Source organism: Lingula anatina, chromosome 1 (assembly GCF_051362555.1).
Source record: "Lingula anatina isolate TDL-2025a chromosome 1, LinAna3.0, whole genome shotgun sequence".
NCBI lineage: Eukaryota > Metazoa > Brachiopoda > Lingulata > Lingulida > Lingulidae > Lingula > Lingula anatina.
The window spans coordinates 21,196,495-21,217,384 of record NC_141767.1 but is presented as its reverse complement, the minus strand read 5'-3'; the positions used below and the strand labels follow the sequence as shown (position 1 = coordinate 21,217,384).

Sequence of the window (20,890 nt, the reverse complement as noted above, 5' to 3'; positions counted from 1 at the left end):
TATCTTGTTATTTTGTTTTAAATTAATTTTCTCAATTTAATGCAAATGTCTGTACAGTGTGTTCTATTTTGTGGAGCTGCTGTAATAAACAACTAAAAAATCACACAAGTACTCAATTTTCCTTAAATTTTGGTAGTGGCCATTCAAATCCAGCATCATAAACCAATAAGTTTGCAAGTATTTTTGCAAACCTCCCAGTTTTCAATTCAAAAGGCAATTGAGAAGTTGGATGAATAATTTGCATAGAGTAAAAAATTCTTTAAAAATAATAACTGCTGCCTTGGAATTCTTGCAAAAACAAACTAGTGCTTATGTAACTTCTGCAGCAATGATGGACTGAATTCAAATAAGTCTCTATGTCTTGGTTATTATCAGCCAATTCTACTGACATCCAGCACACAGAATGTTGCTCTGCACATGGGGCAAGGTGCTTTTCCACTTAGCCACAGCTCTGGTTTCTGTTGATCCTGCCTGCTGGCAAACCATTTGCCCATACAGTCTATACACCACAGTGGCCTGCAGTAACACTGCTTGCACTCTCCTTCTTCTGGCTGATCACATAGCTTCTGTAGCTTTGTATTGGCTGGAACCAGCATGCAGCCAATACAGGAATCAAGTTCCTAGAAAAAGAATTTTAAATTTTTCATTTATTTACCCATTTGTTTATTAACAATGAGTAATATCAAAATCTGTGTCATTTTAGCAAGGTTATTAACAATGAGTAATATCAAAATCTGTGTCATTTTAGCAATTGACTATATAATGTAAACTTCAGTCAAAGAAAACAAAGAGGCAAAATAAATACATAAAAAATAATAACACAAGTACACTACTTTCAAATTTGTGATGTTTCAACTATTCTTTTCTTTTTAATTTGCTAAGTAATGATAAAATATGAACATTTCAATGCATCCTTTGCAAACCTACCACATCCTGTGCCACATTAAACCTCGCATTCTTGTCTATCTGTTCTTTAAAAGCAAGAAGAAATCTGTCTCCTAGGGACTGATGGATTACTATCTCACGGGCATTGCGCACTGGGGCTTGTAGCTTCTCCTTCAGATCTCCATACTCTAGGGAATTTAACCTGCAAAAATAATTTTTATCGAAATGTAAAAATGATCATTTAAAAATTTAAGTGGCAAAAAGTGCATTTCTTGTATAAATATAGATACAAGTTATTTCTTTTAAAAAATCATTCACATTTGGCATTACCCACTGCACAGTCTATAGTTCACTGCACCATTTACAAGTTCAATAAAACTCATAGAAGGAAATACATTATTCTTTTATACTCTTTACCAGAGCAGAATAATCTGCTCTTTAACAAACAGGATAGCCCATACTTGACATCATTTGTTATAGGCAGAGGCTAACCTGATCACAAAAGACTGAACATGTTCATTGATAGAAGCAACAGTGATATTTAGAAACTGGACTCCCTGGAAACTTTCTGGCGAGATCTCATGTTCCTCAGCACCGCTCAGTGTTAAATGTATGTCTCTTTGATGTGCAACATTAAGATGGTATGCTGCTGTCTGTATAATCCACGAGTCTGTCACATACAATCTTCTACCTGGTACTCCAGATGTGAACTTGTTGATTCGGCGGAACTCAACATCAATAGAGGATGCAACTGCTCTCCATGAATCCCCGTTTCCTAGATAACCTAAATTTTTGGCTATTGGATGGTTGTTCCACTTTTGCAGGGACCAGAAATATGCCAGTAGACATACACAAAAAGGAATGATAAGGGAGGCAGCAAGGTATATCTTCCAGTAGAAACTTGCTCTGTGGAGATGATATAAGTGCAAATCTTGTATGTCAAATCCTATAATGAAGTAGTATCCTAAAATGACAAAAATATACATTTATCATAGGGCGAATAAAACAATAAAAGTGCCCAGGTCTTATCTTGGCATTATTTTTTTCAGAATAAAGTACAATAGACCGATTAGTATGAGTTAATTCTTCGTTAATATATTTTCGAATCTTTTCTTAGGTAACAAGTGTCAATATATGAATGCTTACCAAGAGGAATAAAGGAGTGAATGATAGCAGTGGCAGTAGTTCTTCTGATATGGTAATAGATAAAATTCATTTCTTCACTGCCAAGATAACTGGACAACAGATTTTGCACAGTAAGTCCCCCATGAACAAATTCTGAAGGTGGCGCAACAAAACATGCCGCTAGCATCCAGTACACCAGCGTAACCAGCCAGTATTCTGGCCCGTATACAGTGGTTGACATTTCAGAGACACTTAAGAAAAAACATTACAAAAAGATAATCGGATTAGTGTTTTGCAACACGTTATCACTTATTGACGGAAGTCATCTCTTATATAAGGAGGAAAGAATCTCTGAAAATGAGCATGCGCATTTGTTATTTCTTTCCACATAAGAATGGCGCCGTTGAGTTGGGAACAGCTGGATAAGGGTGCTTATTTTCTGAAATAACGAGTCGAATCAGTTTTTATCACTCTCAAAACAAGCACAATGTCTAGACATAGGCATGTGCGTGGCATGAACTTTCATGACGGTAAGTGTATGAAGATTTTTCACTGCGCAAACTTGTTGTTTACATATGTAGGATGTGAAACATTTCCAACGTAAAATAAGTTTCTAAACCCTGCAACGTGTACACTTGTAGAAGGAGAGGCTGTTATAAATAAACATTTAATTGTAAGGTTTATGTTCTTTTTACGTTGATAAAGAAAAAAATAATGTGTATATATTTTCGTAATTATGCAGTTTGAAGTAACATTTTCTTCTCTGATAATGGCAAATCCGAACGTATGATTTTCCCTATATTTTCATAGCTTTTTATTTTTATTAATTATTTACAAATATTGTAAGGGGTGTACGTATTTTTTATATATACAAAAAATTAAAACAAAAGTGTTATGACAACATATATGAATTCCTTGCAGAGTGTGAGCATGAAGATGACATATATGGTCATTCCATTGAAGATGACTACTGTATTTCACCTGGCACAGGTAGGCAATACTGTGCCATTCTGCACTGCAAGTCCACTGTGTACATGTGCAAATTTACCATAATAAGTTCGGTTGTGTGTGTCAGTATCATGACATAACGCAAATATATATTCAATTTTTGTGTAAAATGTTTCATTGGTCACCCATTCAAATGAAAAATGAAAACTCTAGGTGTAATAAGTGTGTGTATGTGCGCCTGTTTTGGAGGGGGAGGCAAAGGGGACATATGATAAGTGAAATCTTTGCTTTTTTAGCTGCCCAGTTTACATTTGACCGCAACCAAGGCCATTCACTGTCAGCCTTCATGTCACAAGATGATATTCCTGAAGAAGAAGAAGGAAGTGAGAGTGACAGTCCAGATCCCTTAAATGATTCCAGAAACTACAGGAGGCCCCTTTTAAATGATGTAGATGAAGGTACCTAAATATTTTATAAGATGTAAATTGAAAGTTAATTCATCCTTGAATCAAATACAAATTTGTTTATTTTAAGTAACACTTAAATATGCATTAGAATGCATATCCTTTAATATTTCAGCTCGCCTGAATTCTTGCCTTGATGGTATAAGAGATGTGATGGGTGAAGCCTTCCCAGAGCATGTGCTTGTGGAAGCTGTTCTCAGCAACGGATTCAATATAGAGAAAGCTCTGAATGCACTCCTTACAAAGCAGTCAAGTCCAGGTTATTCACTTTCTCTTTAAAATTTTTCATATTAAACATAAAGATCTGCTTGGCAAATAAATTTACATATCAAGTTATATCAAGAAGTATCTTAGTATTATACTATAGGCATTCCTGCATATAGATATGATGAAAGGTGTATTAACACCATGATTATGATTAATTTCAGTTAAAGAAAAACCTCCAGAGATTGCTCAAGAGCAGAGAAAATTTCGAGGTAAGACTAGTCTGACTGTTGAAATTATAGACATATTGTTTGATCAAATAGAATTTTTTTTTTATTGCCACAAGTAGGACTTGAATGTTTGGCACCTTTCATTTTTCCCCGTCAATTATTTAGTAAACCATTTATCATCTTATGGTATGTTTATTTACTGTAACACTAACAGTGCATGTGCTCGTGTGGAGATGACAGACAAACTCCGCTAATATAATGCCCTTATGTTTGTTTTTCATGTGCACTTTTACTTTGTCTGCTGCTGCCTGATTGGATTCCATGGTATATTGTTTGCTTGGACTGTGGCTCATCTAAGGTAAGATTCATCTGATATTACTAAAAATCTATCTCTTGATGCTCAATCCATACAAGATATTAAAACACAAAACACAAACACTTCAAATGCTAACAATGCAATCCAAAGTGGTCTTATAAAGCCCAAGAAACTTGACTTTTGGGGTGGTTTAAAACCTGACTCACCAGTAGGCAACAGAATCAACACTAAAGCCCCTACTTCCACCAGTAATTTATCTCTGGCAAAGACCCAACCAGAAATTCAGAATAAAGGTGGAAAGAGTGTACTCTCTCAGCTTGCTAGCCAGCATACTCAAAACACCACAGATGGCAATTCTGTGCTATCACAACTTGCTACACGGCATTTTCAAGCTAAAGACATTGGGCAGCAGTCAACTCTGTCACAACTTACTGGTGCAAAACTGAATGGAAGTCCAGCACTGTTTAATCTTCCTAATCAACAATCAACTTCTAATTCATCTGGACAGCCATCATTATCACAACTGGCTTCACTGCACTCTAAAACTAGTAAAAGTGGGAATTCTACGTTATCACATCTTGCTGCTCAGCATTTGGAATCTAACGTGGTTGGGGGTCCCTCCCTATCCCAGCTTGCTGGCCAACACTCCAAAACTGTTGCATCCAGTCAATTGCAGTTTTTACTGTCTCCAAACCCTACTCTTCAATCAAAAACACAAGGGGAATCGAACCTTTTTCAAAATATGTCAGTGCTGAGGCCATCCCCCCAAGTGCCTTCGACTGGTATAAAAGATGTGGTTACAAAATCTTCAGATGTTTCTCAAGTTATAGACTTGACATCTGCTGTGCGTAAGAAAGATCAAAGAAATTTGACTGGGCAAACTACTCAGAGTTCTATTAAAGAAGAACCCAAGTCACTGATGTTTACAAAAATAGAAAAGTCACTGAACAAACCTGCTGTTGGTATCAAATTACTGTTATCAGAACTCCCCAAAAACATTTCAAAGTACTGTTCAAAACCCTCACAATTTGGGAAAACTATAGTTTGCTCCCACTGTGGAAAGCAGAAGCCAGGTCGAACAAATAACAGACAACTTAAAAAGTTTCGTTTTGCAAAACAAATGACCAAGAATCCCACTGCTCAAAATTTGAAACACATAAAATTATTTGATTTCTCGACCCCTTCACCAGATGATATTGTTAAAGAAAAGCAGAAGGGAGCATTTGGAAAGCAGAAGTTGACAGACAGTAAGTGGCCTTGAAGTCTGAGATGCTATAATTTTCTCTATTCTGCTATGTATTTATTTTCATGTTTGAACCTCTCCCTCTATTTAGGAATTATTTTCTTAAGGACAGTTTTTTTTTTTTCATTTAATTCAAAATACAATAGCTAAAAAAATGTGTAAACAGAACCCTTGGCATCTATACCCTACTAAGTAGAAACGTCTTGTGATAATAGTTTTCTATTCACAAGCTGTCTGGTTGCAAATGTATCATTATAAATTGCCTTCGTTTCCCTCTTTTTGTAGTTTGAAAGTTTGATAGTTTACTTAAGGTTGTTGAAGTTGTTTTTACATTGCTGAACCAGGGGTGCCTAATATGGGTTTTAATTTTTATAACTTATATTCATTTCAATTCAGTTTTTAAAAGCAGCCTAAGATTAACTTTTCATTCAGGAACCAATCTCAATACAGAGTTTAAATTAGACAAACCACCTGCTGGAGATGATTGGCATCAGAAAAATATCCAGGTCAAGGACAATGAAATTGAGGTCAAGGCCAATGATCTGGCCAATGGATCTGAAGGAGTGAGGATGACATTTTCAAAGACAGCAACACCGGCAAAGGGTTTCACTCTAAAAGACAATGACAAAAAAGCAGGTCTAGGTTTAGCTGGAGGCGACTCTGACAATGTGGATAGTGACAAGGAAGAGAAAGTAAGAAATGCCAATGTTGAGGCATCGCCACTGAGGGGCAGCAAGGCAGTTGATGGGGCTTGTGCAACTCCTGGAATTACTAGGAGTGTTTCCAGGTATTTTTCATTTCCCTTTGTTTCAGAAAAATTTAGAATCGGTTTACTCAGAAACAGTAACTTGAGTCTGCTTGTACAGATTTGTACAATACTGTCCGAGTTTCTGTATTTCAGCTCTTGCTACTTTTGCAAGTTTAGTAATTTTGCCAAAGATGATTATATAGAATGGATAAGTATGATTTTGTTGCTTTTATAATGCTATTTTGCCAAAGGGCACATATTGGATCAAATATGACCTGGCTGAAAGTTATTCGTTTTAAAGAAAAAAGGCTAGGTTGTGTTTAAAATGGTACAATATTAATTTGAGGATATGATTTTTTCTTTAACTAATTTTGTTCTAGGACCAAACAGGATAAAGTTGATGTCCAAAAAGAGATAGAGAAAAGAAAAACAGGAAAGGAATTGCTAAATTTGGTTGTCATTGGTAAGTCTAAATTATGTCTGTTAAAGTTGAGAAATGGCAGTATTGTGGTGTAGACAGCAAGCTTTGATTTATAGTTTTTGTTGGCATAGGTTATTTAAACCAAGATTACAAAAGAATTCATCTCACCATAGCAAACTGTAAAGTGGTTACTGTTACTTTAGTTTTGAAGATATGTAGGATTGTAAAAAAAAATAAATAAATAAAAAAATTAAAAAACCAGCATATTTGGTGAAATATTGATATGTGATGAAATTGCAAATTGTGTCCTTTTTTAAATTCACCCATTTTATTATTTTTATGCCTCCAGGTCATGTGGATGCAGGCAAAAGCACTCTGATGGGTCATCTTCTGTATCAACTTGGTTTTGTGAACAAGAAACTTATGCACAAGTATGAACAGGATTCAAAGAAGATAGGCAAAGCATCGTTTGCATATGCTTGGGTCCTTGATGAAACAGAGGAAGAGAGGTAGGTGTGGCACAGCAAGAGTTATGAAGAAACCTTAAGAAAATAGGTTTTAGCACTCTTGACAAACCAGAAATTGTAAAAATGAATGCATTTGGTGGTAGGATTTGTTTACTTTTTAATGATATACAAATCTAGTTTAAATGAAAACGGGGAAAATGTAGCTCTTTTACCTAAATGGTTTAAGATCAGATAAGTTTTAAATGTCAATTTTTATGTATTTTTAAACTTTATTTAATTTTATTCCTCTCTTTATTGTAGGAGCCGTGGTGTCACAATGGATATAGCTCAAACCAGATTTGAGACTGACAACAGGATAGTTACCCTGCTAGATGCACCAGGACATAAAGATTTTATTCCCAATATGATAACAGGTATAGAATAAAAGCAATTTACAGATCAAAGACATGTCACAGGACCACTTTAATCCAGATAATTCTTTCAGTAAAAATGCCAAATATTTGTTAATTTTATGTTATTGCTTTTTGATACTGAAAATACTGAAGTTAATGTTAAAATGTAGATTATTGTATTTTGATTTCTTTAAATTGACTCATATATTTAAAATACATGTCAAGTTTTATTGGGAGCCCGGATTAAGGGTTTTTTAGAAAAGTTAAATATATTTCTCTATGCTGATGTATAAAATATGAAAATTTTCTTGAAAATTCCTCCTTTTTCTCTTAAATCTAGCTTTTCCATAATCATTTTGTTAATTATATTTTCCCAGTCTTGTCTAGGTTTTTACTTGTCATTCTGAATCATTTAGGTGCTGCTCAAGCTGATGTAGCAATTATGGTTGTGAATGCCACCAAAGGAGAGTTTGAAACTGGCTTTGAAGCTGGTGGTCAAACCAGAGAACATGCCCTTTTAGTCAGGTCTTTAGGTAAGTCACCATACATCAAGAGGCCAAAATAAGATTGTGTTTATCAACAATTATAGTACTGAACACGTTTTTTTTAGATTTAGTAGAAATTGTTTCATGACCTGCTTGATATTATGATATAAGCAGTAATTTAGTTTACACTTACAATTTACTTGGAATCTTGGTACCCTCTCATGTCTACACATGCATACTGTATGTCCTTTTATCATTTAATTCGCCTTTACATTAATTGCAAAAACAGAAAAGAATCGGTCATTTATTTTGAACTTTTGATTAAATACTTTAGAAGACTTTCCATCTAAATTATCCACATTTGTTTTCAATCAGGCGTATCGCAGCTTGCTGTAGTGGTCAACAAAATGGACACAATTGAATGGTCAAGGAAAAGATTTGATGAAGTAACCCAGAAGATGAAACAATTTCTGAAACAGGCAGGGTTTAAAGAGGCTGAATTGAGCTTTATTCCCTGCAGTGGTCTTGGAGGTGAAAACCTAACCAGGGTAACAGAGGCTAAGCTCCAGGAATGGTACAAGGGTCCCACATTATTAGAACAGATAGGTGAGGAATGTGACACACCACAAGTGCTCTGTGCCTTTTGTTTCACAAATGATATAGTTGTATCAAAAAAAGAGTAGCAATCATGGCAATCATTGAAGGTAACTTTCAAAAATACATGTTGTTACTTTCCAGATAAATTCAAAGCCCCAGAGCGCCTGGTAAACAAACCATTTAGGATGTGTGTTTCCGATGTGTTCAAGGGGATGGGGAGTGGGTTCTCCATCAGTGGTCGTCTGGAGGCTGGTAGTGTGCAGGCAGGAGACAAGGTGGTTGTAATGCCAGCAGGAGAAACTGCCACTGTAAAAAGTGAGTCACCAGACAGTCCTGTCAAATAATTTTAATGCAGACACTTGGTGCTTCATATTTCAAATTCAATGAGTGTGCATGTTGTGCTTATTTCAGTTAACATTAAAGTCGATATTAATTTAAGAACCATTTTGAACTTTTTAGACAAATCTATACCATTTTGCCTTCAACACCTACTGAATATAAAAGTATGCCATTTACTTGGACTTCTACATAAAACTATTGGTTAAAAAATATATGTCATCTCAGATATTTGTGTGTGTGTGTGTGTGTGTGTGTGTGTGTGTGTGTGTGTGTGTGTGTGTGTGTTTGTATACATATAGTTAAACATTTTGCATGCAACAGATGTAAATAATGCTCCTTTGCGAGATCAGTATGAACAGAACTGATCATACATATAAGAAAAGAAATGTCCAGCAAGTCCAGTTTCTGTAGTGATTGCTGAACTGAAGGAATAAATGTTTATTTACAGGTGTGACCATTGATGAAGTGCTATGTCCCTGTGCCTTAGCTGGTGACAATGCTATTGTCACTGTTACTGGGATTGATATGTCCAATGTGCACATAGGTAAGACTGAGTATAGACACAAAGAGTGGGTTATTTTGATATACTTGATTGGAATGAAAGCTCAATATAAAATGTTCTGAGCAAAACAATAAGAAGGAAATTTGTGTAGCTCAGGATTGTATTAATGTGTAGTGTATCAGAAAGCATGAATTGTTTTGAGAAATAAAGTGCCTAATAGAAAATGATCTTAAGTAATATTTCTTGTCTGTTTTCCAAGTTTAAGTTCTGGTATAGGAAGTTAAATATTAAACCATCTTAGGAAATTGATTAAGTTAAGACGTGTTTAATACTTTCCTGTTTACCTTCAGGGAGTATCCTTTGTGACCCTGCCAACCCAATTAAGTCAGCAACAAGAATAAAAGCGAGAGTGGTCATCTTTAACATTGAAGTGCCAATAACTAAAGGTTTTCCGGTGAGTGGTAGTAATGTTGAAAGCTTTAAATGAAGATTAAAATTTACCAACAATTTTTGACAGTTACTGTACGAGTTCTCAAAGTTTAGGATGTACTTTTTGTTCATGGAGTTTTTTAATGCTGTTGTCTTCAAGTAATTCGGATTATTTTTCCCTTTTTCAAAAAGGTTGTTCTCCACTACCAAACTTTGAATGAGCCTGCCACCATCAGAAAACTGATTAGTCAATTACACAAATCAACAGGGGAGGTTGTTAAGAAAAAACCAAGGTAAAGGAAATGCCAAACATTATCATGATCCTTTTTTTTAATACAATGTAAGAGGTGATAAATGAAGAATAATCATATAATTGCTTTTATTCCCAGATAATATTCCAGCAGATGTTCATGTTTACTTTGTGTTAATGATTAACACTTGCTGTTTTAATATTTTATTCAGGTGCTTAACTAAGAACATGAATGCCGTGATTGAGATAGAAGTGGGACGGCCAATTTGCATAGAAATGTTCAGAGATTACAAAGATCTGGGTAGATTTATGCTACGTTACAGCGGCATGACCATAGCTGCTGGTCTAGTCACAGAAGTAAGTTTTCCTCATATGTATTATAATTTTCTTTTGATGAAATCCATCACTGTGTTATGTGGCACTTCACTCTATGTATTTTATATTGTTCATATAACAAGATTTAAATTATTTTTATATATAACGCTTTATAAAACAATACATTTCTTTTCCGTTTCTAGATCATTGAGAGCAAAGCAAATATGGGTTAGAGCCATGACCATTTTAAATGGACACTCCATGGACAGGGGGCAGAGGCTACATATAGAAGATAGCAACGTTGACTTTTATCCCAGCATAAGCTCGATAAAAAGAAATCTTAGATACTGAATTCAAGGATTAGGTGCAATACTCCAGAAGGTCTAGATTGCACCAAGTTTTAACAGAGACAAATATATTTACTGTTTTTAGATGATTTCTTCATTTTGATGTGAAACAGCGAATTGGGGAACTTAAAAATAAATGTGATTGTTAACAAAAGCTTTGTTTCTCGAACACCATTATTTTTTTGATTAAAGAATAGAGAATGCCTTATTTGCCCATTTAGGTCCAAGGCCAACCTCCCAGTATTAGCAATCAGCCACCAAATGAGAACAAACTGTATGTGAAGATCACATTAATATGGCAAAAAAGTTTGTCCAAAAATTAATTCCTAGTTGCCAGATACAAGAGTTGACTAAATTCTCACACAAAGGGCTCTTAGTCAGAAATTTGGAGGGTTCCGTTACTGGAAGTGAATTCTTAGAAGCAATTCAAAGACGTCCACAGGTGAAGAACTCAAACTTCATATGCAGTTCACTCGTTTTATTACTGCTAATCATGTACAGTACAAAATGGCAAACTGCTGCATTGACATCTTCAGATTACTCTGAAAAGTTTTTAAAATTGCCTTGCCCAATATTCTAGCACTGAAATTGTGGGATTTTCCACAAAAAATGTAACCTACATAATGACTTGACTGCACTTTCAACTGTAACCAAATAGGTCTAATTGTTTCACTTATAGACTTATCATTAAGCATAAAAGGTGCCATAGTGTTTATATACAAATAAAGTAGTATACTACCTACAAACCAATCTGACCTTAATTAAATGCATCACATAAGCACTGAACCCCAACTGCCAAGTATTAATACTTGAAATATTAGTCCCCTTCACCCTTTACACAGTAGTATCATACCCTGCAGACAAAATCTATGACTAACTTGAGGATCAACCATTACCAAGTCTACAGAGACCAATGTAAAATCAACTTGAGCTCAATTAATATATTATCTACCAGCAACATTTTCTCTCTTTGTGTTTCACATGGCATGAAGAACATCCACCCAACATGACCAAGTTCTTCCAGAAAGCCTGTAAGTTGGGACACTCTAGATCAAAACAAGAGCACCTAAAAACAAATCTTACCTTAACAGATACCTTAAAGGAAATTTCTTATTGAAAGAAATTTGAGCCTTTGTCTAAGATATGACAAGTAACAGTATGCATATTCACAAATATACAAAAGAAAAGTTGGACAACCACTATTCTGCCAGCCAAAGGAGTAAATGCCACTAAATTTGAGGAATAAGGGTGGATTTGTGCAGTGCCCCCAAAAAGATTAATAATATAGTTTGGCTTATAGCCCTGGGATTATTCTCATCCAAAATAACCATCTGTACTATCTAATTTTTTAGATTCTTATACTATTAATAAAATATTTAGAGGGTTACAGACTAATATTCTGTTTAATCTTTTTAACACTGATATTTTAAAAAGGTAGATCGTACTCCAGCATTCTGAGCCAATAAATATAACAAATCATTTTTCATTTCAACTGGTCCTATACAACAATGTGGAATTTTACATATTTAAATCATTTCTTAACAATACTCTGTGGCTTGTTCAGCATTTATATGTGAAAATTCATAACATCACAGCCTTCAGTCTGAAAATTACCATTTTCAAGACCATATTGTGGCAAGATACAAGCCAAATGACAACAGTCCTTCCAAAAATAATAATTGAAGATTAGTAAAATACATTGAATATTTCCTCCCCTTTACCTCCCTTTCTTTAAAATTTCAAAATGAAACAATTTATAATTATAAATACATGCTCAGTCCTCAACATGCTGCAAGGCCTACACACAGTGGTGTGAGCTATATAACCATAAGGGGTGACCAACTGGTTCAGCTACATAGCCTTACATTATCATTTTCATATACTAAGTAAATTTCAGCTCAATGTTTCAAACAACCTGTACCAACACATCCAGTTTCACATTCAATAGAGTCCACTACTATCTTTGGCATTCAACCAACCAGCACCCAATTCAACATTAAGTCTTTACCACTGCAACACACTCCTAACAAATCCACTTATACTGTTACAGTAGGTGGAGACACAACAGTGATCAAAATGTGACCTTAATCACCATGCATCAATTACAGCTTATTAACTTCCCTTTACGACTTTCCATTAATTCTACTTCGTAACAATTGGACTGATTTTTTTTCAAAACCACTAGCTCTGAAATGAATTGGATTGATACTGTAATGCTGAACTGCCCTGATGGGGTTCACATGTCCCCTGAACAAGGAATGTTTGTAAGTGATGCTTTCCTGGATTTAATAGAATGTTTCACATTCTTATTTCATATAAAAAAAAAGAAAAAATTAATTTTCCCTTCTGGCTTTCTTCTTCTTTTTCTGTGGCTTTGCCTCCAACCAATCATTACCTACAACAGAAAGAAATATATTTATGTTCTACAAGATCATAGCACTGAAGAATTGTGTAATACATTAGTGTAAGTTTTAAAAATCTACCCTGACCATAAAAACCTGTGACATTAAAAATTTGTTCTCAGATATGTTAATTTCTTGACTGCACTGTAAACTTACTTTCTCCTCCAAGCTCATCGAAGTTGACCTTGCTGTCATCAGTACTTGATGCGATAACACTTTCTGTTTTAGTGCTAGATTCAGTTGTATTGCTAGCACCTATAATAAACAAAAAAGAAACAAAAATCTCTTATTACAATTCAGTGGCTATTGTGACAGGCATGTAATTTCTTACCTAAGTTCCAGGGTGTCTTAAAAGGTATATGTAAATGCATTAATTATAAATCAGAAAATAACTTACCTTTTGTATCATTTTGTTGGTTGCTGAGACTAGTTTTGGAGTCAGCACCTTTTTTTGGCACTTGGGCTTGGCCACTTGGAGACGATGGACTAGATAATGTAGCATCCTACACAAGAAAAAAGTAGAAGCAATGAAAAATAATAATAAGAATTTATCATTTGTGATCCAAAAGAACTAACACACAAAGATTATCAAATGTATAAAACATATAAAATAAAATGTGTCAAAGCATCAAATTTCATCTAAACTCAAACCTCTCAAGAAACATTCAACAGAAAATGAATATTGACATCGGGGATTACTTTTTAAGAACATATTTTATCAAACTTATCAACACATCAAGATGGAATGCATTACTCACTGCTGCTTCATTTTGATGAGACTGCTGCTTCTTATTCTTTTTCTTTGGTGTTTGAGAAGCTTTAGGACTTTCTCCTACATCCTCTGTACTCTTGTCTTTCACTGGCTTTTCATCAGCTGGTGTGGATTGAGCTGCAGCAGCCTTGGCTTCTTTCTGCTTAGCAGTTGGTTTTGTTTTCTTGTTACTGACTTCATGGAACTCTGTTTCATCTACAACCTTGGCCTAATATTTAAAAGTAATGTCCAATGAAAGAGTCAACTGACATTCACCACATTGCTTTATTTGATTATGGAATACACTGCCAATATTATAATAAAAACAAACAAATATGACTGTTATGAAAGTCTGGATATAAGACACCATTGTCAGGTATATCTGTTTAACACACAACACTGTACACTTTCTGAAGACTTACCACAACCTCTTCTGTTTTTAGTGGTTTTGTCTCTGTTTCTTGCTTGCTAGCATCCTTCTTTTCCTAAAATGGACAACTTTTAGTAACCATTATCAATATCAACAGTGTGAAAACATTCATCTAAACTGAAATACTTTGTGGATACAGATATATCAAAAAAGGGAGCAACAAATCTGACTTACAAGGACTCTTTCGACAAGATATGCATCAATATCACAGATCACTTAGACAAGTCAAATATTCACACCTGTTTCTTCTCTTTCTTTGACTTAGCAGACTTGGGTGTTGTGCTGCTGGGCTCCTCCTTCTTTTTCTTATCCCCTTGTCCCTGCAATTCTACACTGACTGACTCAGCACTGTCACCCTTTGCACCATCTTCCTTCTTATTAACACGCAGTTTCTTATCTTTGCGAGACAGTTGTGTCGTCCATTCTCCAACTAAAATTGCCCATAAAAATTATTAAATTGAATGAAATTAAAGGTTTCCAATATTTCTGTTTGCTTAAATCAATATGAATGCTTTAAAAAATTTAAGAGAAAATTTCAATTATTTTGAACAAATCCCGGTCTTTTTATCATAAATGTTTCAGGGTGTGAGCACTATTACCATGGAGAAGTTTATTAAATGTGTGTGTGTGTGTGTGTGTGTGTGCATGTGTATGTGTGAGTGGTCTAGCCATGTGCACTAACCATCCTCTTCTGTGACCTCTGGTTTGCTTGCACTGGTCTCAGTTTTGTGGTTGGCTTTTGAGTTTGTGGCAGCAGCTTTTTTACCCTGCAGTCAAGTTAAATGCCAACTGATTACTTTTCTGACATACACAATAACCAATTAAGCAGAACAATGCAAACTACCTCTTGTAATGTGTTTGATTTAAAATACCACAGGTAAGTTCCAATTTAAAACATTACGACAATAAACCAAAACACTAATGCTGCCACATATCTACAAATGTGAAAGTCCACTTCACCATTCACTTGTTGAAAGGTCTTTTTCAACTTGAACTGAAACAAACCACTATATCAAAGAAAAATAATGCCATTTTATCAGCTGAAATAATCTTTACAGATTACCAGATACTGGATTATAAACCATTTTTTTTACCTTTACTTTATTCTGCAGTGTTGGCTGCTTATTTGTTTGCTGATCCTGCTTGGATGTGGGTTGAGGTGGCGACACCTTGTTGGGGTCCTGGTTGCTTTCTGTTGGAACATGTCCGTTACTTGTGGATTTCTTGAAAAATATAAAAAGGCAATGCAATGTTTTAATCCATAGTTGATTTTTGTCATGCATTTTTCAGTAATTTAGTTTGTAGTTGAACAGCTTCTTAATGAATATTGAAGTGCATGTATACTGATACTGATAAATGACAAACTTATGTGTATTGCATATATTACCAGGTGTATCTCTCTTCCTCAGATAAAAAAAGATATTTCCTTATAATTTAAAGTAGCATCAAATATTGTTCACAATCCAAATATTTTGTCAATATAACCATATGAAAAAGCTCTAAATTATTCAATTTCTTTATCTCCACAAAATACTTCAAAAAATAAAATAAGCTTGAAAAAAAAAAGATATTTCCATAAAATTAAGTGGCATGGACACAAACCGCAAAGTGAATTATATCATCAATCTCAATCTGAATTAACTCTACAATTACTCCACTCGGGTTTCGGGATTTGCCGGTGTGTCGATTCACATGACTTGCCATATGTGACTCGATTTGTCACCACTAGAATATGATTTCAAAATGAAGTGCATGGTTGCATTTAAACTAAATATATATATCGCTATTCTTGGGACATAGAATCAAAGCTCTTATTCTGTTATAACCACTTGTTACCTTTTGCTTCTTCTGTTTCTTCTGAGACTTCTTTTCTTCGTATTCGAAGTCAAAACTTGGAGGCTGGACGGGAGATTTGAATCCAAAGATCAATACTAAAAGAGCACAAAAAAGAACACCAGCTACAGGAGCCGCATATTGTAGTGTCACCACCTCCGACAGCTCCATGCTGTCACAGAAAAAGACTAAAACGGTGGCTAAACAGGGCACAGCTGTGAAGACATGGACTGACTGTCTGCTGACGTCGCAGCCTTCATTAGCGTCATCGAAACTTGTGTTCATGTGAAAGGGCTCGTAAAAAATAAGGCTGCAAGCGGAATAAAATTATTCTATACAACTACCATAAATTTTGATTATCTTGAATTAATATTGTCACTGTTGGTGTGATTTATTTTATTATGATGTCAAATAGTTTTTATATATGAGTAAACGTTTTAATGAAAAATGGACTGAAATTCCATGTTATTCCTTTTCGGAAATAATGATGACGTACAACACAATGCTACAGCGTTGATCAAGTCAGATTGCGTGACATAATTACATCAACAACTTAATTGAGAGGTGAGTTTAGTTTTTTATTTGTAAAACAATGAATATTTCAACTAAAATCTGTTAATGTAACACTTAAAATTCAATTGGTTTATATTGTTTTTATCTTTCGGATTTACAATCTGTAAAATTGAGATGGAATGTTGCCATCTTGGAACGTTCAGTGACTGTGAGTCAGCGACAACAACAATCAACATTGGAATACTTCAAGACTTATTGTTGTTGTTGAATGAAGATTTAATCATGTCTGATAACATAGCAATCACTTGTACATGATTAGATCAACTAATTACCCTCAGGAAATAACTCAAGATACGCAGTTCATTTCTAGCTTTTTAGTTTCAGGTCGGCAATGGCAGATGAAGAAACTGGGGAAGATGATAGTTTGGTATCCTGTAAAAAGACTGACGTTTCGACATGTGGAGGAGATTTACAGACAGCTTTTAAGAACTTGAAGGTTGATCCAGAATGGTATGCAAGGAATTTTGACACGCAAGACCATTATTATTTTTATTACAACATTTTATGATATTTTAACCTTTGATCCAACCCCATACAATTGATTGAGAAGGATAATAACTTTGTTTAAATAGACATTATTTCATTGTCATTAGTATAACACAAAAATTTCTATTGTAGGAATTCCAAAATGGTAGAAGACAAATCTTGCAAGCTGTTTGTATGCAGTTTATTATTAGGGTAAGTGAGTTATGAGTAATGCCTAACATAGAATGCTATGACAACTTGAAAGAATTTAATATGGGATTTTTGCACCAAATCTAATTATCTGATCTTCAAGAAAAAAAAATAGCAATTTTCACCTACTACATGTAGTACTCAAAAATCATATCTCAACTTGGAATTAATGTTTTTTTCACCATTGCGAAATAAATGACTTAGTTCAAAATAAATGCGATTCATTTAGACCACTAGTCTTCTTGATATTAAAAAATAAAGTTAAACCCGTGAACTTAAATTGCAGGGGTTAAATCATTTTGAAGGTCTGAATTGGGAAGGATGAGTAGTTTTCAGGATATTTGAGGGCATAACTTGACTGAGACATTTTCAAACGTATGATTCACTGAATATGTAAATGTCACTGAATTATTACCCTTATCATCCTGATTTCTTTTCTTTTTTCTGATTATATTAATATTAGTCTTTTCTTGGTTCTGCAGAAAAAATTCATCTGCTGCCCAACCAGAAGCAAAGAAAATGAAAAAAGTTACACATGAAAAATTTAAGGCCACTACAAAAGTGAGAAACTATCGAAAAGCTCCATATTCAGTCCCAGATATACCATCAATGGAAGTCCTAAGTTTTCAGAGGGATGAGTGCAATTGTCAGACATGTAAAGATGACTGCTCACATACTCAGACAGAGTTAAAATACAACTATGCAAGGATTATAAGTTCATCAAACAACAGCATGGAGAAGAAGAAGATTCTTCATGATGCCAAACTAAAGCTTCACAATAGTGACAAAGATAGAAAAACTGTCATCAGAAGCGCGAGGCTTCATATAATTAAAAAATCAAAAGTTTCTGTATCAATTAAAATGCCAGTGTCTAATCTCCAGTTGCCTGAATGTGGGCTTCCTTCGACAAGGACTTTTGGTGCTAATGCAAGTGGTCTGACAGACTTCTCAAAGATGGCAAAAGATCATTCAGCTGATCAAAAGGCAGAACTTGTCACTTGTGAGAGAGATAAAGAGGGAAAACGTGGTGGATATTCCAATTACAGAGGAGAGACAGTTTGCACATCTTGCAGTAAAGATGTGAAAGAAATCTGTGCAAGTAATGGAGACCACCCCTCTGAGCTCCCTGTGATTAGTCGGAAAAAGATCACAAGAAGTTCTTCTAATTCACCAAGAGAGAGTTTGGAAACTCCAACACTAACTAGAACATGCTCTCAAGAAGCAAGGCTTGATGAAATGACTGTTGATGAACTTGCCTGTTATTTTGAAGACTTTGTCTACATCCCAAAAAAGATGTCTTCCATGGCAGAAATGATGTACACCTGATTTAAGCGGAATGCTGTGTAATCATGATGTGATGTTGATTGTAATTCAAGCCTGTATTCTTATCACATGGAGTTGTACCAATTTTCCATCAAGTGCTTTAGAAAGCAGGATAATTTTGGTCAGGTTTATTAATTCTTTAGACTGTTTTTTTTAATCTTCATATATATAATGATAATTTTTTAAAACCATTATGAGTTGATAAGTTTAAATTGCACTTGTTACTGTAAGCCTGTGATGCTTTGAATGAAGTTGCCCCCTTATAAATATTGCAAGGGGGTATTTAAGGTTTGGGTGAACAAGTATATAGCCTCTATATAATTGATTTGACAGCATAAGTTTTAAGCTTATGGTATATGGTATAATTTGCAATATTAAGTTTTCCTGTGTATTTATTTATGTAATTTGCCTCTGTAATTTAAAGTTTTTTCATGCACTCATTTTCCTTTTTGGTATGATTTTTTTTTTCATTATTTCTTTATTTTATACCAACATCCTAAAGCAGGAAAGTAAATGAATGTGCTGTTAAGGACTTGGCCAGTTTTTGATAATCCTTTGTCGAATTTAACTGTTCATTAGAAACTGTTGTCAGCAAACAAACTTATTTATACGAAGTCTTTTGTGGAACAAGGCTTTGTGAAACCTGGCCTTTTGCCAACCAAAGCTTTGTGAAACTTTGCCCCAGCTTACCTTACTTAAGCTAGTTCGTAGCCATGCATTAAATGTTAAATGCAAATTATTGGTGGATGCTCAATGTTATAAGGTGCATAGAATACATAAGGAAAAGTGACATAGTTTCATTTCAAATTGTTACCTTACATTTAGATACGTAAAGAAAATTGTACAACATAAATAGCTATAATTTAATACTGGATCAGTTGACAGTTCCTATCCTTTCTAATGTGATGATTGCTCACTTTGTATTATTGTAAACAAGGATTGTATTTTTGAGTTAAAATAATAAATATTTATATCATGAAACCATTTTGTTATTGCTCATTGCTAATAGTGAACAGTTTGTAAATACAGAAAAGTATGACAACGCAAACATGGCTGACATTGAGACCCACCACTGGCACCAGACAAGAAGTTATAAAGAGAAGGAGTAGAAACGGGACATCAATTATCTCTCTCGTCCAATCAGATCGCAGCATTCTTTTCAAAGCGGCGTCCTTTGAAATTCGATCCTCGTAACTGGTCTAATCCTCCGCTCGCCTCCGCGTGACTCAAGACGGAGAAGCTGAACCAGTGCGTATACGTCTTGATTTATTCATGTTTAATCCGAATATTTGGAAGTTATACTTAGGAAAACGCCAAGTCGAGCGATATAAAGGTGAGTGAGAGTTGATAATCTGCTTTGAGCATTGTTTTATGTGCATACGGTAGCTGTCAGTCAAATTTGTCAGTGCAGAAAGCAGCGTTAGCTCGAAGATCTGAGGCCGATTCAGCGGGACCTCCATGTTTAGGACTTTTTATGTACAGACACAGATGTGTCTGTACATATTGCCATCACCTGCGTCTGTCGTCGCCGATGGCGATGCCGTCGCCGTGCACTTTCCTTGTAAACACGATAAGTGGAAGGCAGTTTTACTTTTTGGCTTTATATTTACAGAGCTGATGAATATTCATAAAACGCAGGTCAAGTTCGAAAATCAGCATGATCGGGCCATTATTGTAGAAGTTATGCTGTTTTTTCACTTTTCAGCATATATGCAACCTTGTAAACACATTTTAAGGAAAACCGTTAGGCCTGTTGTCATGAAACTCACAGGAGTAATCAATATTACTAAAATGCAGGTCAAGTTCGAAAATCAGCATGATCGGGCCACTATTTTAGTAGTTATGCGGTTTTTTCATTGTTCAGCATATATGCAACACTGTAAACACAATATAAGAAAAACAGAAAGCCCAATTGTCATTAAACTCACAGGAATGGTCAGTCTTACTAAAACGCAGGTTGAGTTCGAAAATCAGCATAATCGGGGCATTATTTTAGAAGTTATGCTGTTTTTTCACATTTCTTCAGATTTCCTCAGATTTAATTCTTAGGCATGTTAATAGCCTTATTATTTAAGTAATAAGATACGTAAAAGTGTTTGTTTGACATTTCCTGCATCTTTACAACATTGTTAGTTGATTATGTAAAAATGATGGTAAACTTGTTATCGTTTATTGTGTAATAAAGTGTCAAAAATG

General features: G+C 34.8%; 4 protein-coding genes across 7 annotated transcripts; 2 read left to right on the top strand and 2 right to left on the bottom strand.

Moving 5' to 3' along the window:
• Positions 1 to 37: 37 nt before the first annotated feature.
• Positions 38 to 2,354, bottom strand: LOC106168765 (E3 ubiquitin-protein ligase TM129). The gene is made up of 4 exons (XM_013547936.2): positions 2,032 to 2,354; positions 1,378 to 1,849; positions 928 to 1,087; positions 38 to 620 (listed from the first exon to the last, which is right to left on the bottom strand). The coding sequence occupies exons 1-4, from the start codon at positions 2,249 to 2,251 to the stop codon at positions 372 to 374; spliced, it is 1,101 nt and encodes a 366-aa protein (XP_013403390.2). The 5' UTR covers positions 2,252 to 2,354; the 3' UTR covers positions 38 to 371.
• A 12-nt stretch (positions 2,355 to 2,366) lies between these two features.
• LOC106176647 (HBS1-like protein) lies at positions 2,367 to 10,861 on the top strand. 3 transcript variants are annotated; one of them, XM_087002341.1, is made up of 18 exons: positions 2,367 to 2,540; positions 2,932 to 3,000; positions 3,255 to 3,416; positions 3,538 to 3,681; positions 3,851 to 3,898; positions 5,363 to 5,419; positions 5,848 to 6,202; positions 6,544 to 6,626; positions 6,934 to 7,093; positions 7,352 to 7,464; positions 7,860 to 7,976; positions 8,304 to 8,534; positions 8,667 to 8,840; positions 9,313 to 9,408; positions 9,717 to 9,820; positions 9,988 to 10,088; positions 10,258 to 10,402; positions 10,564 to 10,861. In XM_087002341.1, the coding sequence occupies exons 1-18, from the start codon at positions 2,498 to 2,500 to the stop codon at positions 10,591 to 10,593; spliced, it is 2,232 nt and encodes a 743-aa protein (XP_086858467.1). In that variant the 5' UTR covers positions 2,367 to 2,497; the 3' UTR covers positions 10,594 to 10,861. The 3 variants fall into 3 exon arrangements, with proteins under 3 accessions (XP_086858467.1, XP_086858466.1, XP_086858468.1); XM_087002340.1 differs by having other exon boundaries at positions 4,220 to 5,419; XM_087002342.1 differs by lacking the exon at positions 5,363 to 5,419.
• A 309-nt stretch (positions 10,862 to 11,170) lies between these two features.
• Positions 11,171 to 16,404, bottom strand: LOC106176662 (uncharacterized). The gene is made up of 9 exons (XM_013559135.2): positions 16,127 to 16,404; positions 15,385 to 15,513; positions 14,973 to 15,057; positions 14,530 to 14,720; positions 14,283 to 14,345; positions 13,868 to 14,089; positions 13,507 to 13,612; positions 13,266 to 13,364; positions 11,171 to 13,102 (listed from the first exon to the last, which is right to left on the bottom strand). The coding sequence occupies exons 1-9, from the start codon at positions 16,292 to 16,294 to the stop codon at positions 13,041 to 13,043; spliced, it is 1,125 nt and encodes a 374-aa protein (XP_013414589.2). The 5' UTR covers positions 16,295 to 16,404; the 3' UTR covers positions 11,171 to 13,040.
• A 153-nt stretch (positions 16,405 to 16,557) lies between these two features.
• On the top strand, positions 16,558 to 19,675 carry LOC106168785 (uncharacterized). 2 transcript variants are annotated; one of them, XM_013547972.2, is made up of 4 exons: positions 16,558 to 16,687; positions 17,015 to 17,146; positions 17,315 to 17,374; positions 17,854 to 19,675. In XM_013547972.2, exons 2-4 carry the CDS (start codon positions 17,028 to 17,030, stop codon positions 18,695 to 18,697), a joined length of 1,023 nt encoding a protein of 340 aa, XP_013403426.2. In that variant the 5' UTR covers positions 16,558 to 16,687; positions 17,015 to 17,027; the 3' UTR covers positions 18,698 to 19,675. The 2 variants fall into 2 exon arrangements, with proteins under 2 accessions (XP_013403426.2, XP_013403427.2); XM_013547973.2 differs by having other exon boundaries at positions 16,562 to 16,687; positions 17,021 to 17,146.
• The last annotated feature ends 1,215 nt before the right edge of the window (positions 19,676 to 20,890 follow it).

What these genes read in the sequence shown, in the direction of transcription:
- LOC106168765 (XM_013547936.2), bottom strand. Translation starts at nt 2,251, where the DNA reads ATGTCAACCACTGTATACGGGCCAGAATACTGGCTGGTTACGCTGGTG. An exon ending in TCACTCCTTTATTCCTCTTG is followed by an intron (nt 1,850 to 2,031) that starts GTAAGCATTCAT and finishes TTGTCATTTTAG; the next exon opens with GATACTACTTCATTATAGGA. An exon ending in TTAATGTGGCACAGGATGTG is followed by an intron (nt 621 to 927) that starts GTAGGTTTGCAA and finishes TTCTTTTTCTAG; the next exon opens with GAACTTGATTCCTGTATTGG.
- LOC106176647 (XM_087002340.1), top strand. Translation starts at nt 2,498, where the DNA reads ATGTCTAGACATAGGCATGTGCGTGGCATGAACTTTCATGACG. An exon ending in TGGCATGAACTTTCATGACG is followed by an intron (nt 2,541 to 2,931) that starts GTAAGTGTATGA and finishes AATTCCTTGCAG; the next exon opens with AGTGTGAGCATGAAGATGAC. An exon ending in AAAGCAGAAGTTGACAGACA is followed by an intron (nt 5,420 to 5,847) that starts GTAAGTGGCCTT and finishes CTTTTCATTCAG; the next exon opens with GAACCAATCTCAATACAGAG.
- LOC106176662 (XM_013559135.2), bottom strand. Translation starts at nt 16,294, where the DNA reads ATGGAGCTGTCGGAGGTGGTGACACTACAATATGCGGCTCCTGTAGCT. An exon ending in CACTGCAGAATAAAGTAAAG is followed by an intron (nt 15,058 to 15,384) that starts GTAAAAAAAATG and finishes ACTTGACTGCAG; the next exon opens with GGTAAAAAAGCTGCTGCCAC. An exon ending in CGATGAGCTTGGAGGAGAAA is followed by an intron (nt 13,103 to 13,265) that starts GTAAGTTTACAG and finishes TTTCTGTTGTAG; the next exon opens with GTAATGATTGGTTGGAGGCA.
- LOC106168785 (XM_013547972.2), top strand. Translation starts at nt 17,028, where the DNA reads ATGGCAGATGAAGAAACTGGGGAAGATGATAGTTTGGTATCCTGTAAA. An exon ending in TTGAAGGTTGATCCAGAATG is followed by an intron (nt 17,147 to 17,314) that starts GTATGCAAGGAA and finishes TTTCTATTGTAG; the next exon opens with GAATTCCAAAATGGTAGAAG. An exon ending in GTATGCAGTTTATTATTAGG is followed by an intron (nt 17,375 to 17,853) that starts GTAAGTGAGTTA and finishes TTGGTTCTGCAG; the next exon opens with AAAAAATTCATCTGCTGCCC.